This window comes from Theobroma umbraticum, unplaced genomic scaffold (assembly GCF_002168275.2).
Source record: "Theobroma umbraticum cultivar Fairchild unplaced genomic scaffold, ASM216827v3 scaffold_86.0, whole genome shotgun sequence".
In the NCBI taxonomy this organism is placed as follows: Eukaryota; Viridiplantae; Streptophyta; class Magnoliopsida; order Malvales; family Malvaceae; genus Theobroma; species Theobroma umbraticum.
Window position 1 is genome coordinate 2095649 of NW_018397263.1, and position 15830 is coordinate 2111478.

Genomic DNA, 15830 nt, shown 5'->3' on the forward strand with positions numbered 1-15830 from the left:
ATTACTTATTATTATTATTAATATTATTTTTCTCTCTTATATTTTCTTTTCAATAATACTCAATATTTGAAGATTTTATGAAAAAAAAGAAAACAACATAGATAAACCGTCTGAAAATAACTTTAGTTAGTTTGTATATTTTGCTACCCCCATGAAACAAAAAGAATAAAGCTTTTGATTCGAGGTTTCATCGAACTTGATCTATGAAATATAATAATAATAATAATCCTTCAAAATTTTACAGGTCAATGTGGAGTCAACACCTAGAAAGTGTAGCGCACGTACTTATTGGTGCGTGGGAGAAAACAGGATCCGGAAGAACCAGAATGAAATGTCTGTGAGATCATGTGCGTAGGGTTGCATGTTAAAAAAAAGGAACAAAACAAACGAGATTCAAGTGCAACAGTGTTTGATTATTGATGTGATGTGACGTGGAGCAGAACTGATGGTGGGTACCTTGAAGATGAACAAATCTCGCTCCTTACTTCTCCCTACTTTTTTTCAGCTTTGACCTTTGATTTGATCGAAGTATCTCAGAGTCCCACTTTCCTGGGGACCCACATCTCCTCACCAGTCACTCTCTGCCTTTCAAAAAGATGTCAAAAACAAGAAAATAAAATAAAATAAAGTTTCATGCTTGATTTAGTTCTTGATAAATATGCTTGATTAGTCGATTAGCATGGAAGCTGCAGCAGCCAGCAAACACAACATACAAAAACTCTTTAAAAAACCCAAAAAATAAAAAAAAGGACTCCTCTTTCCTCTTAAACTCCACTCATTCTCTCTCCAACTCATTTACACAGTCACATTTAGTTGCTCTTCTCTCTTTAGCTGACTTTGAAGTCTAATGGGTACTTGTGAAAATTGAAATTTGCAATTTCTAAAGAGAATCACAATCAGATTTTTATTTTTTCTTTTCTGGGTTATTTTGTTATGTTTTTTGAAAACTAGTAGTGACTACTGCTTTATACCTGTACACTGTCACAAAGAGCTGCCCTTTTTTTTATCTTGTTTAGCTGTAGTTTCTTTCTTTGGCCACCATTTCCTTTTTGTTCATGGTCTCTCATTTTATCACTTGTTGCCTTCACCCTTGAGATGGAGAAAAGGCTTCTCCTTTTACTTCTTTTATTCCCTCTGCTTCTTCTTTTGGATTCCTGCTCTGCCCAGGTGCAAGGTATTTCCATCTTCTCTATTTATTTTCGTGTAGCTATAAACAAATGACTTCTTTTTGTTCTTTGTATGTAACTTTCTTCATGATTTTGAAATTTATGCTTTGCTTGTGACACTGGGTTCAAGGGCTTCAGTTTCACGGGCATATCTCATAGACTCTTAAATTTTGAGTCATTTTTACCTTGGAAATATGTTCTATCAATCTGGAGATCACTCTGTTTCAGCTTTGGATTACATATATGAGTGATATATTTGTTTTCCGTTCTCGTTTTTTGTTTCTAAGGTTACTGTAAAGATCTATAGTTTGGGGTTTTGGTAGTTTCTTGAACTTCTTTTACTTTAGCTAACAACATGTTATCGTTATTTAAGAAAGAGGAAAGTATTTATTTTGTTATCTTTTTAGATGTTATATGTCAAGAAAACATTGCCCACTTCTACAATTAACGATGGTAAATGAGCAAAAGAGGCTACTGCTGTGACCAAACTAACACAGAAGATCGTTATTATTAATCGAACAGAAGATCCTTTTGGTCTTGGATTTGTGATAAACCTTTTAATATTTGAAAAATTGATGAAGAGAAAAGGGGAATAGAACCAAGGTCTTGTCTGCTAAAGTTTTACTACTAGAAATGAGAATCCTATCCTATTAACTTGCTTCCCTTACTGATGAAAGGTCTTGCAATCATAACTCCTAGGTGAAACTCCAGGTAAAAGAAACTGAAAATCTCAAAACTTAGCAACTGGTAGATCGATTTATATAGGTCCACCAATATGTATTTTGTTTCACAACCTTCATACTTTATTTTGAAATTATGGTTTAAATGTTCTCATGGAGCCCTGTTTGCTGTCTGAGTTGTATAAAGCATTACAATGTTGAAGTAATGGTATTAATTGGGGAGGCATGCATGCTACCAAGGATAGAGAAATACTATGATGCAACTAGGAAAGATTAACAAAGTTTGAAAATTTCTCCTCTCGAGCTTTTGATATATTATTGTCTTAAATCACATTAAGCAAGTGCATTAAGAGTGAAATTTTTGTAATCCAGAAAAGCATCCTGTGTCTATTTATGTATCTATGTGTCATATAGCAAAATTTTATTGCTCTTGTTTAGAAAAAACATGGAATTCACTTGTAAAGTACATTTCTTCGTCTTCATATACCCTTAGTTTTTCACCATGATGCATGATTTCAAGCAGTTGGCAGTTAAAGTTTAATGGAGTATTTATGTGATTGCTAACAAATCTGAACATGTGAAACAGGTTTTGTCAGTTTGAACTGTGGGGGTAATGGAAAATTCATGGATGAACTTGGCCTCCTGTGGATTTCTGATGATTTTCTGACTTATGGAGAAACAGCTAGCATATCTGTTTTAAATGAGTCAAGGAAGCAGTATATGACACTTAGGCATTTTCCTGCCGATTCAAGGAAGTACTGTTACAAGCTCAACGTTATAAGTAGAACTAGGTATCTTGTCAGGGCAACTTTCTTGTATGGTAATTTTGACAACAATAATGTTTATCCAAAATTTGACATTTCCCTTGGGGCTACTCATTGGTCTACAATTGTCATATCGGATGCTAATACTATAGAGAAGGTGGAATTAATATTTCTCGCCACTAGCCCTACCATCAGCGTCTGTTTATCCAATGCTACAACTGGACAGCCATTCATATCTACACTAGAGCTCCGACAATTCAATGGTTCAATTTATTACACACCATTTGAAGAAAGTTTTTATCTCAGTGTCTCTGCAAGAATCAACTTTGGTGCTGATAGTGAAGCTTCAGTTAGGTATGCTTGAGCACATTGTTAAGACTCCTATAAGATAATGAGCCATCAATAATCAATACTTAAAGTAACAGAGAGAACATTGATAACAGCAACAACAACAAAACCAAAAACAAGTATAATTAATGATCAAATTGATAACAAATTTGCTTATCTATATTATTTTGATAACTGGAAGTTGCTTTCCCATTCTGATTCAAATTGGGCCTTGGAAAACTTTAGGAAGCGTGCATCTATGGGGATTATGTGAACTGTTGTCCTTCCACACAAATTTCTGCTACAAAAGGTGATATAAAAGTACATTTATGTTTCAGGTACCCTGATGATCCGTTCGATAGGATATGGGAGTCAGACTCTGTGAAGAAAGCAAATTACCTTGTTGATGTTGCTGCTGGCACTGAGAGAGTATCAACAGATAAGCCAATTGAAATTGGTGGCAATGAAAGGCCACCTCAGAAAGTGATGCAGACTGCTGTAGTTGGTACAAATGGATCTTTAACTTATCGGTTGAACTTGGATGGTTTTCCTGGTAATGGCTGGGCATTCACATACTTTGCGGAAATTGAAGATTTGGCTCCAGTTGAATCCAGAAAATTCAGGCTAGTGCTACCAGGCCAGCCTGATTTGAGCAAAGCTATTGTTAATATCCAGGAAAATGCTCAAGGAAAATATCGTGTTTATGAACCAGGATATCAAAACTTAACCCTCCCCTTTGTATTATCATTTAGATTTGGGAAGACATCTGATTCTTCCAGGGGGCCACTTTTGAATGCTATGGAGGTTAACAGGTATCTGGAGAAAAATGATGGTTCCCTGGATGGTAAGTAAGATTAAGTTTGCTTCAGTGAGTACAGACCATTAGAATACACTCCGTAGTCTGATTCTTGGGATTCTGACTTTAGTTTTCATGTAAATAATAGCTGCTAGACGTATCACCAAGACTAGTATTGGCTATCTCATTTTGATGAATCCTGAAAGATGTAATTACAGTGCATCTAAAATTAGGTTTTCATGAGTTGCAGGAGCAGTTATGGCTAACATGGTCAAACTCTACTCATCAGAAGGCTGGGCACAAGAAGGTGGTGACCCATGCTTGCCTGTTCCATGGTCATGGGTGGAGTGTAACTCAGATGGAAAGCCACGAATAGTTTCTGTGTAAAGTTTTATGCCACCTGAGATTCTTGCCTGCATCTGTTAAATTGTAGTTTACAGTAATTTCTGAAACAAATACTACTACATTATGACTTCTTTTACGTGTGTGGTGCTTGGCAGCCATTTATCCAGCAAGCATTTGACAGGGAATATTCCTTCAGACTTGACAAAGTTGGGCAGTTTGGTTGAGTTGTAAGCTTCAAACTGCATTCTTCTCTTCTTCTTCTTTATTTTTTATATCTTTTTTTTACTTCAGGTAGTTGACGCACTGCTTTTACCCCATTAAACAAATTATTTTCTCATCTTGTGGTTACAGATGGCTTGATGGCAATTCCCTAACTGGTCCGATACCAGATTTTACTGGATGTGAGGACCTAAAGATCATGTAAACACTGATTGCTCTTATCTTAATTGTGATACATTTTAAAGAAATGCTGACTAAGATTTTCTTTTTGATACAGTCATCTTGAAAATAATCGCTTAACGGGTGAGCTACCTTCGTCTTTAGTGAACCTACCAAACTTGAAGGAACTGTAAGTCATTTGACTTGGCTATCAGTTGTTTTTATTTGTCAGACAGTTTAGAGAAATTTGCATAGTTTAAAAGTGAAATTCCAAGGTGTATTGTTTGAACTAGTTGCTGCTGTAGTTATATCGGATGTATTCAATTTCTATTGTTCTAGTTGTGTTGCTGTTTGCCATCTTACTTCCCTGGAAAAGATCTTATGTACTTGATGTTTTGATGAATGCAGGTATGTGCAGAATAATATGCTATCGGGAAGAGTACCAGCAGGCCTTCTGAGTAAGAACTTGGTTTTGAAGTGAGTATCGTTAAAACGTAGAATTGAAATACATTAGCACATGGCTTAATAATTGGTGTACAGTATCTACTTCACATCATAGATTTATACAAATTACACGTATCAGGTCAATGCTGTGGAGCTTCTTTGTTAAATTTTGTGACAAGTACCTCTATTCTTTTAAACAACTAGAGACATCAACACAAACATACACAGACACACAGGAAGCAGCATTACTAATTTTGTTGAAAGAGATACTCTTTAGGCAATGGTGTATCACTGAAAACAGGGTTTGAGAAGTTGTGTGAGGCATGGGCATCTGCTGGTGCTTCATCATGTGAAAAAGGAAAACACACCATCTTTTAAACAGAATATCATGACAGTGTGTTAATCAACATGATTTTAAATTTCTCTCCAGATAGGTGCTATTATTCAAACTTTCTTTGCAAGCTGCTGCAGAAGTCATTATGGAGTCTCTTATGAGTAAATATTAGTATTTTGAGTTTGCTCTTTTCATATATTTTTGGCTTTTCTTCCCATATGATGATTATAGAAAGCCTATCTAATCTTTAAATGAATAAGAAAAGTTACCTGATAATAGCCAGTGAAGGACACTTACACAAACTGCAAATATGTTCTATCTGCTAGTTGGCAGACTTAAATATATTTATATTTTTGCTTCCCTTTATAACATTTTCTATCTTTTTCTCCTTTCATACTAATATATAGTTAAAACTACTTTTTTCCCCACAGTTATGCTGGAAACATTAATCTTCATGAGGGGGGTGGAAGAGGGAGACACCTTAGTATTATTATTGGTTCATCAGTTGGAGCTGCTGTTCTGCTCATAGCTACAATTTTGTCTTGCCTTATTTTGCGCAAGGGGAAGAAACAACATGAACCAGGTATAGGATGATGTTTTTAAAGTTAGGCTAATCTGTTGCATATGTTAAATGGCTTTACGTGCTTAACCGCTTGAATTTATGTCAGAACAATTTCATCATTCCTTGCCTATTCAAAGTCAAAGAATGGCCTTGAGTAATGCTCCTGCAGAAGCTGCACATTGCTTTACATTAACTGAGATTGAAGATGCTACAAACAATTTTGAGAAGAAAATTGGTTCTGGAGGCTTTGGAGTTGTATACTATGGAAAAATGAAAGATGGGAAGGAAATTGCGGTAAAAGTTCTCATTAGTAATTCCTTCCAAGGAAAGAGGGAATTTACAAATGAGGTGACTCACTAACCTGTCTCTGTAATCTGACAGCATTTTTTGTTTTCAAATTCTTGTTCATAGTTACGGAGTTTTGCGTCTGTCTTATGTTCATGAGCACTTTTATCCAGGCAACTTTCTCACAGTTGTTTTACCTTTGCCTTGTGATAAAGATCAAATTTAAAATGGTGGCATTGGAGTTGTTTGACCATCAAACTTGAAAGAATAAAAACTAATTTTATTCATTTTGAAAGGTTTCTCATATGTAATCCTCTAATTGGGGTGTATTAAATGTTTGTTTCTCAGAAGGTTTAGAGGGAATTTCATTCATTTTAGGGGATACCAGGTAAAGACCATAGCATTCAGAATTTAGACTTCATCTCTGCTGCATTGGACTGTCAAAAATTAATTGTTTCAGTTCATCAGAAATTAGTACCAAGGGAAGAAAATCTATGTACTAGAAAATATGGCAGCCTCGAATTAAGTTAATGACTAGAAAGTCCTCAACTTAATGCAGCACCTGTAAAACAGCTAGCAGCCAAAACTTGTAAAATTTTCTGTTTATATGTTATTTGTGAAAAGTGCTGAACATTTCCCCATCTAATGTACTGGTTCTGAAATAAGCTGACAGTCTAAATTTGAAGACAGAATTATGAATTTGTTCGAATTGTTTGCTCTAATCTTGCTGATAAACAAAGATTGAATTGGAAGCATGCAGGTCTGACTTTTTAAGTCTGTGCAGTTTTCTTAAAAAGAAAGGCTTTACATCACCATGACCTTTTCTTTCTAGAAAGAGGGTTGTCGGGCTTTTAAATACTTTAGGCTGCATTGATTTGGCATATTTCTAATCAGCCATTTGATACTGCAGTCGTGTGAACTTTGGACTTGTGGTGTAGGTGACTCTTCTTTCAAGGATACATCATAGGAACCTGGTTCAGTTTCTTGGATATTGTCAAGAAGATGGGAGAAGTATGCTCGTTTATGAGTTCATGCACAATGGAACACTCAAGGAACGTCTGTATGGTAAGTTCAAGTGTTCTTAGGTTAAAAGCAGTATAATTTGAGTGCTCACTGTGTGTAAATTATGGTAGGGCCTTCAACGCAGGAACATGGCATCAATTGGATAAAACGCCTTGAGATTGCTGAAGATGCTGCAAAAGGTACTTAAGCTAATTTCTCTGTGCAGCAGTTTCTTGCATTGTTCAAGTGACTGAAGGTTTAATTCTTATATTGTATTCAGGGATTGAATACCTTCACACAGGCTGTGTTCCGGCCATTATCCATAGGGATTTAAAAACTAGCAATATTCTTCTTGACCAGCACATGAGGGCAAAGGTTTCAGATTTTGGGCTTTCAAAACTTGCAGTAGATGGAGTATCACATGTGTCAAGCATAGTTCGGGGAACTGTTGGATATCTTGATCCTGAGTAAGGCCTTGCTTCTACTGAAACCTACATTGTTTGCGTGAAATCATGTTAATAAAGTAGTTGCTCTGATTTGCTGTTGTTGCTGCTGCTGTTCTCAAATCATTAAATTGTTTTTAGCAGACAAAATTATGTGTTTACAGACAGACAAACAAGGAAGAAGAGGGATTTTTGTATTTGTGATGATTAACATGTTCAAAGATTGATCAAGGCTATCCTTGTAAATTCCTTTTGCCATAGTAATTTCTGTTTGAGGCCACTATCACTACCAAATCTCTGCAGTGTGAAATTCTTCATGTGTTTGATGATGATTCCACTTGTCGCATAGGGTTTATAATGTTTTCTTTTGATGTACAGGTATTATATCTCCCAGCAGTTAACAGACAAAAGTGATGTCTATAGCTTTGGTGTCATTCTTCTAGAACTGATGTCTGGTCAGGAAGCCATATCTAATGAAAGCTTTGGTGTCAATTGCCGTAATATTGTCCAATGGGTAAGTTCATATATTTACATGAAAGGCAGAAGGAAACTTTTTGTTTGAAGTTCTTATCAATATAAAGTTTTATTTAATTTCTTCTGAGCAAATAATTCACATCTAAACAGTAAGTAATATTAAACACAATGATGAAATTGCCTATATGTCACTTTTTTTTCGTTCAGCTCATCACCTTCTAGACTTCTCAATGTACTTTCCTGCAGTCATTGTTTGGAAAATAAATTGAGGTTATCGAGAAGGACCCTGGTTTCAAACTCTGAAATGGTTGCAAATGATTATGCTCTTGCCTGAAAGCTTTCATAATTACATGAGCATGCTATCATTTGTTGATTTCTTCAAATCAATAACTGTGTTTCAGGCAAAGTTGCATATCGAGAGTGGAAACATTCAAGGAATTATTGATCCTTCCCTATGCAATGAATATGACATACAATCAATGTGGAAAATAGCAGAAAAGGCTTTAAACTGTGTGCAACCTCATGGACATATGAGGCCATCAATATCGGAAGTTCTGAAGGAGATCCAAGATGCAATCTTAATTGAGAAGGAAGGCATCATAGTGAGAGAAGGTAACTCAGATGACATGTCTAGAAACTCCGCCAATTCTTCCCTGAACCCTGGTTCCTTGGATTTGGTTGCTACGGATAATTACCTGTCCTTTGATGAGTCCATTGCACGGCCAGCAGCACGATAGTCTTGTGTTTGTCCATGTACAAAGAGACAATCCCTTCCGTCCCGTTTTGTTTTCCTTTCCTCATATTGTTTGTTATAGGTGCTGGAATTTTCAATCATGCTCTAGGTTTGAGAAACTACTTCTGCAACCCACCCCCAAAAAAAGGATGAAAGGTAATAACAGGAAAGAAAATGGAAAGATGATCCCATAGACAGAATAGCTCCAATTCTTGAGCTTGTAAATTTTGAGGTTGTTGCATGTAACTTTATTTCCTTTTGAGCTTCTGCCCTTTCTTGCACAAAATCCATGTTCTTTACAGCCAAAAAAAAAATGAAGCTAAACCATTATAAATGATTCAATACTGGTGATAGAACACATTTTCCATTGGAATGAACATGGTTTTCTTTACCGTTATATGACTGTCTTGCTTAGCTTGCTTGGGAAATATGTTATTGTTTCCATCTTGCCTAGTTAAACAATTGTAGAAATTAAGGATTTGGTAAGCAAGTTGCCTCTGATTTGATTGGAACATTGGGGATGATGGGGCCACATCGAACGGTGGCAACATTGTGGTCATAAGTTAATTGTGGACTAGCTGAGATGTAGCAATCTCTTGTTGGAATGATGGAAGACGTTTTGAAACTGGGCATGAAACTGCCGTTGAGAAGTTTACCATGTGTTTGACGGCCCACCACAATCGGTGGACCATCACATCACCCGAACGCCATGATTAGAAGAAACACGTCCATCATTTTTAAGAAAGTTTCCATGGCTAGCTCATCTTTGTACCCCGTTTGTTTCATTTTTACCGGGCAGTGGAACCCACGTTTCTTTTTTATGTAATTCATAATAAAAAGGGATAATCATGTTTTAACAAGTGTTTAAATTATTTTTTTATTTTTATTTTTATTTAATTAAGTATTTATTTTTTATTTTAAATTAAATAATTTATAATTAATGATTGATTAATTTGAAGTTATTTATTATTTCTATGTTTGTGTGATATATTGATATTATCGTATATTAATATAAAATTTATTTGAAATTTTTTAAATGTTTCAAAAAAAATTTTAAATATTATGTCATAATAAAAAGATAATTACAAAAAAATACTTGATAATGTTGATTCAATCAAATTATTTAGTTGTTATTTATCTTATCATGTATTATCGATAATCATTATCTAAAATATAATATAAAAAATTTAAATAATAACAAAATATGAAATATTTTCAAGATAATTGGGTTTTCTTTTGTTGCACATAAATAATAAAATTTTGGAGGATTTTTAGTAAATTTCTCAAGTTATATGGTAATTACAATTATCTATTAAATGTTAAAAATGTGCCTGGTAAAATGGTAAAAAGCGACGTCGTAGAAATTGAGAGGATGAACACCACCGACACGTGGTGAGATGGGAGAGGGCAACCTAATCCAGAAACAGAAACCGGAGAAAAACCGGAAATATAAAAATCAAAACCCGAAAAAAACAAAAGAAAGAAAAAAGGAAAAAAGGCTAAGAGCGTGAGTCCCAGAAAAGAACCTAGTATTAAAATATTAAATAAATAATGAAAGGAGAGACCAACCAACGGTGTTGATAAACCTCATTCTCTCATCTCAGTCGTCTCCTCTTTCCTCTCTTCTCCAGCGTCGGATCCCCTCTCTTTCTTCCCCTCGTAATCCAATCTCCCTCTCTCCCGCCCTTTTCTTTTCTTTTTTTTTTTTCATTTTTCCCACCAAGGTAAATTCCTCTTTTCCCTCCCTCCTTCTCTCTCTGTCCTTCGCTTTCTCGCCTCTTTTCCTCTTCGTAGGGTTTCGATTTATGAAATAAAAGATTTAATTATTTATTATGATTTTCGGTGATTTGTGGGGCCTAGGGTTTTCGCTATGGCGGATGCCCCGGCGGCACCTGCTCCGGTGAGTCCCGGCGGAGGAAGTCACGAGAGCGGCGAGCAGAGCCCGAGATCGAACGTGCGAGAACAGGACAGGTATCTTCCTATCGCTAACATTAGCCGTATCATGAAGAAGGCTCTTCCTGCGAACGGGAAGATCGCTAAAGATGCAAAAGAGACCGTACAAGAGTGTGTCTCTGAGTTTATCAGCTTCATCACCAGCGAGTACTATTCTCTTTGTTTTTTTTTTCCCGAAATTTTTGCTTAGTTTAGTATTTTATTGGGGTTTTATTAAGCGTTGTAATTTAATTTAATAGGTCGATCGTAAGAAATTTATGTCTAATTGGAAAGTTGGTGTTGAATTTTATGTGCAGAGCTAGTGATAAGTGTCAGAAAGAGAAGAGGAAGACTATTAACGGGGATGATCTGCTTTGGGCTATGGCAACTTTAGGGTTTGAAGATTACATCGATCCTCTTAAGATTTACCTTACTAGATATAGAGAGGTAATTTATATTGTTAATTCGTTTTTTTTATTCCTTATTGTTCGCTCCCACCTTCACCCCCCCCAACTGGTTGCTAAGAAGGAACAAAAAGAAGATCAGTTATTGTGGATCTTACATTTTGTAGGCTTTCATCTGAGGTAAATGAAGAGGATCATTATCTTAGCAGTTATATGTGGAAATGAATAACTTTACAAAAATGGGTTTATGATTTTCCTTATTTATTAAATGGGCATGTGGCAATCAGATAAGATTATAAATCTACTTGTGGAGCTTTTGGACTCCAATCTGCTGTTTCAGATTATAGTTGAAAATTAATATGAGAATTTCAGCTTATGGATGGTGAAATGTGAGAATCGAAAGGTTTGTTCTGTTTACCTGTTATTTCTAAGCAACCAAAGGGGTTCTAATTTTAAATAATTTGGTATTCCAATCTGTATTGCCTGTTTTAATTGCTAACTTTTTGCAACAAGCTGTACTGAATTGATTGGTTTTTTTTCCTGGTGGTTTTGTGGTCGATTGGGTCATTACAGATGGAGGTTAGTTAATACTTTCTTCTTCAAATCATGTTGCTACTTTATTAAATACTTTACCACCCTACACTTGTCTCCTACAAGTTATTTCTCTGATGTTGTCTAGTTCTTTAATTGTATTTGGCTTGCAAACTATGATGTTTGATAGGGTGATACCAAGGGGTCAGCTAAGGGTGGAGATGCATCTGCTAAGAAAGATGTCCAACCAAGCCCAAACCCTCAGGTGAATATAAGTTTTTCATTGCTCTTACATTCATTTTAGTTTTGGTCCTCATGCTTTGCACTTTTGTTTGCTTTATTGTTCTTGAATAAAGTTAACGGCTAGCAAACTATGCTATCTTATTCTCTGATCTTTCTGGTATATAATTCTGGCAGCTCATTCATCAAGGTTCATTCTCGCAAGGTGTTAATTATGCCAATTCTCAAGTAATCTCTGTCTCTCTCTCTCTCTCTCTCTCTCTCTCTCTCTCTTTGTGTATCATGGAATATGCCAACAAATAAACACAATCATGAATCCTTGCTTATTTTTATGTCTTCATGGGGTGCTTTAATGATGGTTATCCTACCTCTTTTAGTTTAGGGTTAGTATCTCATATGGCATCTTACAATTGTGCTCTATCGTAGCTTAGCCTTTCAAAGTACAACTGAAAAGTATTATCCTGATAATAAATAACACTCTATTTTGAGTTTATTCATTGATGCATCCAAACATTAATGTGAAGGATCTGTCTTGATGCAGTTAAGTTTATTTAAATGAGCTTCTTATTGTTAGTGATATCATGTATAAACCTATTGGCATAAGTCCTGGTTTAAATTATGCTAAATCTTGTAAACAACAGCATAATCTGACAGTGGTTGTTTCCATGTTTATCTCATATGAAGACGTAATTACACATTTCACATGTTTGAAAATCTGACCCTTAGAGTTTGGGAATGAAAGCCACAAAAAGGATCTTCACAGAGTTTAGTAGCTATTTGACTATCTGTACTACATCACTTAGAATCTTTTAATGGTTATGTTTGCCTAACTCATGTTATAGAAGCAAGGGAACCATTGTAAAGGTCCTTTCCAACTGCTTGAGAATTTGTTCATGGATTTATATTTTTTTCCTATGATTATTGCTGAAGTCCTAGTGATCAAATTGTGTATGTGATGTGATGTACATGGGTTTTAGTCTAAACGTCTTGATCAGGATACTGAATGACATCTTGGATGGAACATACATATCAACATCAAGCTTTGTAGCACCATATAAGCCTTCATACAAGAGAAATATGGGTACCATCAGTATTGCTAGTTTATCAATGGAACATGACATGACTACATCATTGCTTTGTATTCCCCTTGATGCTGCATGATGCGCCATTGATATTATTTCAATTCTCCGTACTTTTTTGCCACTATCACCATTGCTTTTGATTCTACTGTTGCCATTGCTCATCTCTGCCATTGCAATGTTTCAATGCCACTGCCAGCATCTTTGCTACTGTGCTGGTGTCATATCTGGCTAACTTCACTTGCCAGCAGGAAGACCATACTATCTATTTTATTGTCCATCCTATTCTCAAGTTTCGTGATCGATCCAAACAGGATAAAGAAGATAATATATGTTCTGTGTCATCGCTTATAACATATAAAAGTCGTATTTATGATTAAATATTACTTTAAAAGTAACTCTGGTTTTGTAGTAAGTCTGGCTTACTACTTCGGCAAGCAACTGCGAACTGGGCATGATAACTTATGTGATGCATGCAACTTTTTTAATACTAATCAGTTACAACTGCCTCAAATTTTTTGAAATCCATTTGTCTTTTTTTGCTTGAAAAAATATACATTTTGTTTCATCCTCTTATAAATAATTTGGTATGTGTATGCGTCATTCAAATGTATGCAGCTTATGCATATAGTTGTAAGGCTTTCATTAATGGCTGTTTTTTTGTTTTAGTTTTTCTCCATTTTTCCCTTTCAAGTTTGTCTTTCCTAAATACTGGTTATGATTTTTTGTTGCTATGATGTCTCTTCCTTAAATCTTAACATTTCTTAATGCTTTTGCACAGGGATCTTTAAAATTAGAAAAAAAAAAAATTGTTTTAGTTGGTTCTAATATCGTGCAACTTTTGTAGTCACAGGCCCATCTGATGGTTCCTATGCAAGGCACTGAGTAGACATTCACCCTGCAGCCAATTCCATTATCTAAATCCCATTCAATATCTTATTTCAGTGCCGCAACAAATACTATGGCTATTCCCATCCGATGTGAAAGCTGACAATTTGGATGGTTTTCGTCCTCTTAGGTTGTAAGCTGTTAATTTCTAGTAATGTTTGTATATCAGGTGTTCTTTGCAATAGATTTCCCTTTCTGCTGGATTGTGTAAATCTGGGGAGGTTGTTATAGATTTGATCTCTTGGGGAGGACATAGTATTCTGGTATGACATTGTTTAGGAAACTTCTCATGCTTCTGTTCATTCTATCTCTATATGACTTTGAACAATGTAAGGTTGAATGGACAACATTATTTATTTGATGATTTCTCCTGTCTGTTAAATTCTACTTGTTTGTATTGATTTGGTTTATTTGATCTTTGACCTGTTCTTTGGTAAATACCGCGTGATGGGTAAGTTTAGTTTTCCAATTTTTCATTATGCTCACCTTGATTTGAAGCGATAGGAAAGGCTACACTCGAAAACGATATAGTAAATAATCCCCTCCAAAAAAAAAGTAGAAAAGAAATGGGGCACATTGTAATCACGTGAAATGTACATTTCATGCATGATATGGGTGGGTTCTGTGCTTTCCATTTTGAGAACTTTTCAATCTAATTATTACTATGAACAATTGGTAGTTGTAGCCTGATACGGGCTATTCGGTAAGAGGGGGTTACACGACAGAGATGATGTTTAAAACAGGAGCCAATGTCGTCCACTTCTAATTGTTGCGTTCGCAGGAAGCTTTGCTTACGCACCAACGTTGTGTGTCAACAAAGTCCTGGCTTTTGCTTGCGCCCCTAGCCAATGGGCTTTTGCTTTCTTCGCCTCGACTTACGCAACGGTGCTCTGATTAGGCAGAGCATAATTTTTATATCATTTTCCTTTTTATTCTTCCTTAAGAGAACCGTAGCGTATACAAAAGAAAAGAAATGCATATTCCTTCTTCTTTATACACCCACCTCTCCTCTCCGTTCTTTCCCCTTTATCCTATGTCAAGGTGTTACAAAATTTGCATTCTTTTCCTCCATAGCTTTCCTTAGTATTATAAAAGAAATAAAAAACAAAAAGATTGAAAGATAATGATAATATCAGGGCATTTCATACCGTGAAAAGCTTACACATACTCCCTAGAGAAAGTACTTTGAAGAATTCTTTTCCTTGTTAATCCAATTCAAATCACTGTGTGATTAAAAGCCAGTAATTCAATAATCTTACTAATCACCACAATACCAAGGCAAGCCAAGTACTCGTAATAAATTTATTATCTGAATTCTTCTCAAATTCAAATATGAAATGCACATATTTTATATAATCAAGTCGAATATTTATATATACCGTTTAAAGGGTAATCATTATCATCCTCAAACCTAAAACCATAAACCAAGAGGCAGTGCTGGACCGAAAGGAAATATAGTCTATTAATCGTACGGCCCAGACTTCCGCATCTTATCAGAAACCAAAAGGAATTATAGTACTTTTGAGGGTGTACGATCTTCAACATGGCTAACTCGCACAGGATAATAACCAGTGACCAGCCATTAGTATATTACTAGCTTATTTATAATCTTAATAAGAATTTCAATCCCCGTGTGTCTCTCTCTCTAAAACGCTTCCATAAAATTACAGAAAATGCCCTCGTTTACCACCTCCATCATCATCCTCATCATCATCAACACAATCGCATAAAATCTCTTCTTAAATTTAATCAAGGAGGAAGAAGAGAAGAAAAGAAAAGACCGTCTCCCTTCTATAATTGTCCCGTTGATTGAAAATTGTAGGTCTTCGATTCTCTCGAAAGACCGATTAACACAAATTCTTCTCTTCTCTTACATATTAGGTACATAAAAGGAAGGAAAAAAGAATGGAAAAATCTCGAATGTGATTGTTTTATTTTCATTTGATATCTTTTAGCTCATTGCTTTTTGTTCTTTCTCTCTGTTTTTTTTTTGTCTTTAATTTTCCGCTTTGTTTTTTTTTTT

The 15830-nt window shown here is 35.4% G+C and overlaps 2 protein-coding genes across 2 annotated transcripts; both read left to right on the plus strand.

The window, feature by feature from the left end:
- The first annotated feature begins 689 nt into the window (after nucleotides 1–689).
- Nucleotides 690–9000, plus strand: LOC110420333 (Leucine-rich repeat protein kinase family protein). The gene is made up of 15 exons (XM_021433609.2): nucleotides 690–1174; nucleotides 2433–2964; nucleotides 3276–3781; nucleotides 3984–4116; nucleotides 4234–4305; nucleotides 4430–4498; nucleotides 4575–4646; nucleotides 4865–4933; nucleotides 5666–5817; nucleotides 5903–6144; nucleotides 7020–7146; nucleotides 7215–7283; nucleotides 7364–7550; nucleotides 7905–8040; nucleotides 8402–9000. Exons 1-15 carry the CDS (start codon nucleotides 1096–1098, stop codon nucleotides 8735–8737), a joined length of 2781 nt encoding a protein of 926 aa, XP_021289284.1. The 5' UTR covers nucleotides 690–1095; the 3' UTR covers nucleotides 8738–9000.
- A 1217-nt stretch (nucleotides 9001–10217) lies between these two features.
- NF-YB8 (nuclear factor Y, subunit B8) lies at nucleotides 10218–14189 on the plus strand. Its single transcript, XM_021433679.2, has 7 exons — nucleotides 10218–10457; nucleotides 10594–10833; nucleotides 10983–11112; nucleotides 11643–11648; nucleotides 11791–11865; nucleotides 12018–12068; nucleotides 13767–14189. The coding sequence occupies exons 2-7, from the start codon at nucleotides 10604–10606 to the stop codon at nucleotides 13806–13808; spliced, it is 534 nt and encodes a 177-aa protein (XP_021289354.1). The 5' UTR covers nucleotides 10218–10457; nucleotides 10594–10603; the 3' UTR covers nucleotides 13809–14189.
- Nucleotides 14190–15830: the final 1641 nt, after the last annotated feature.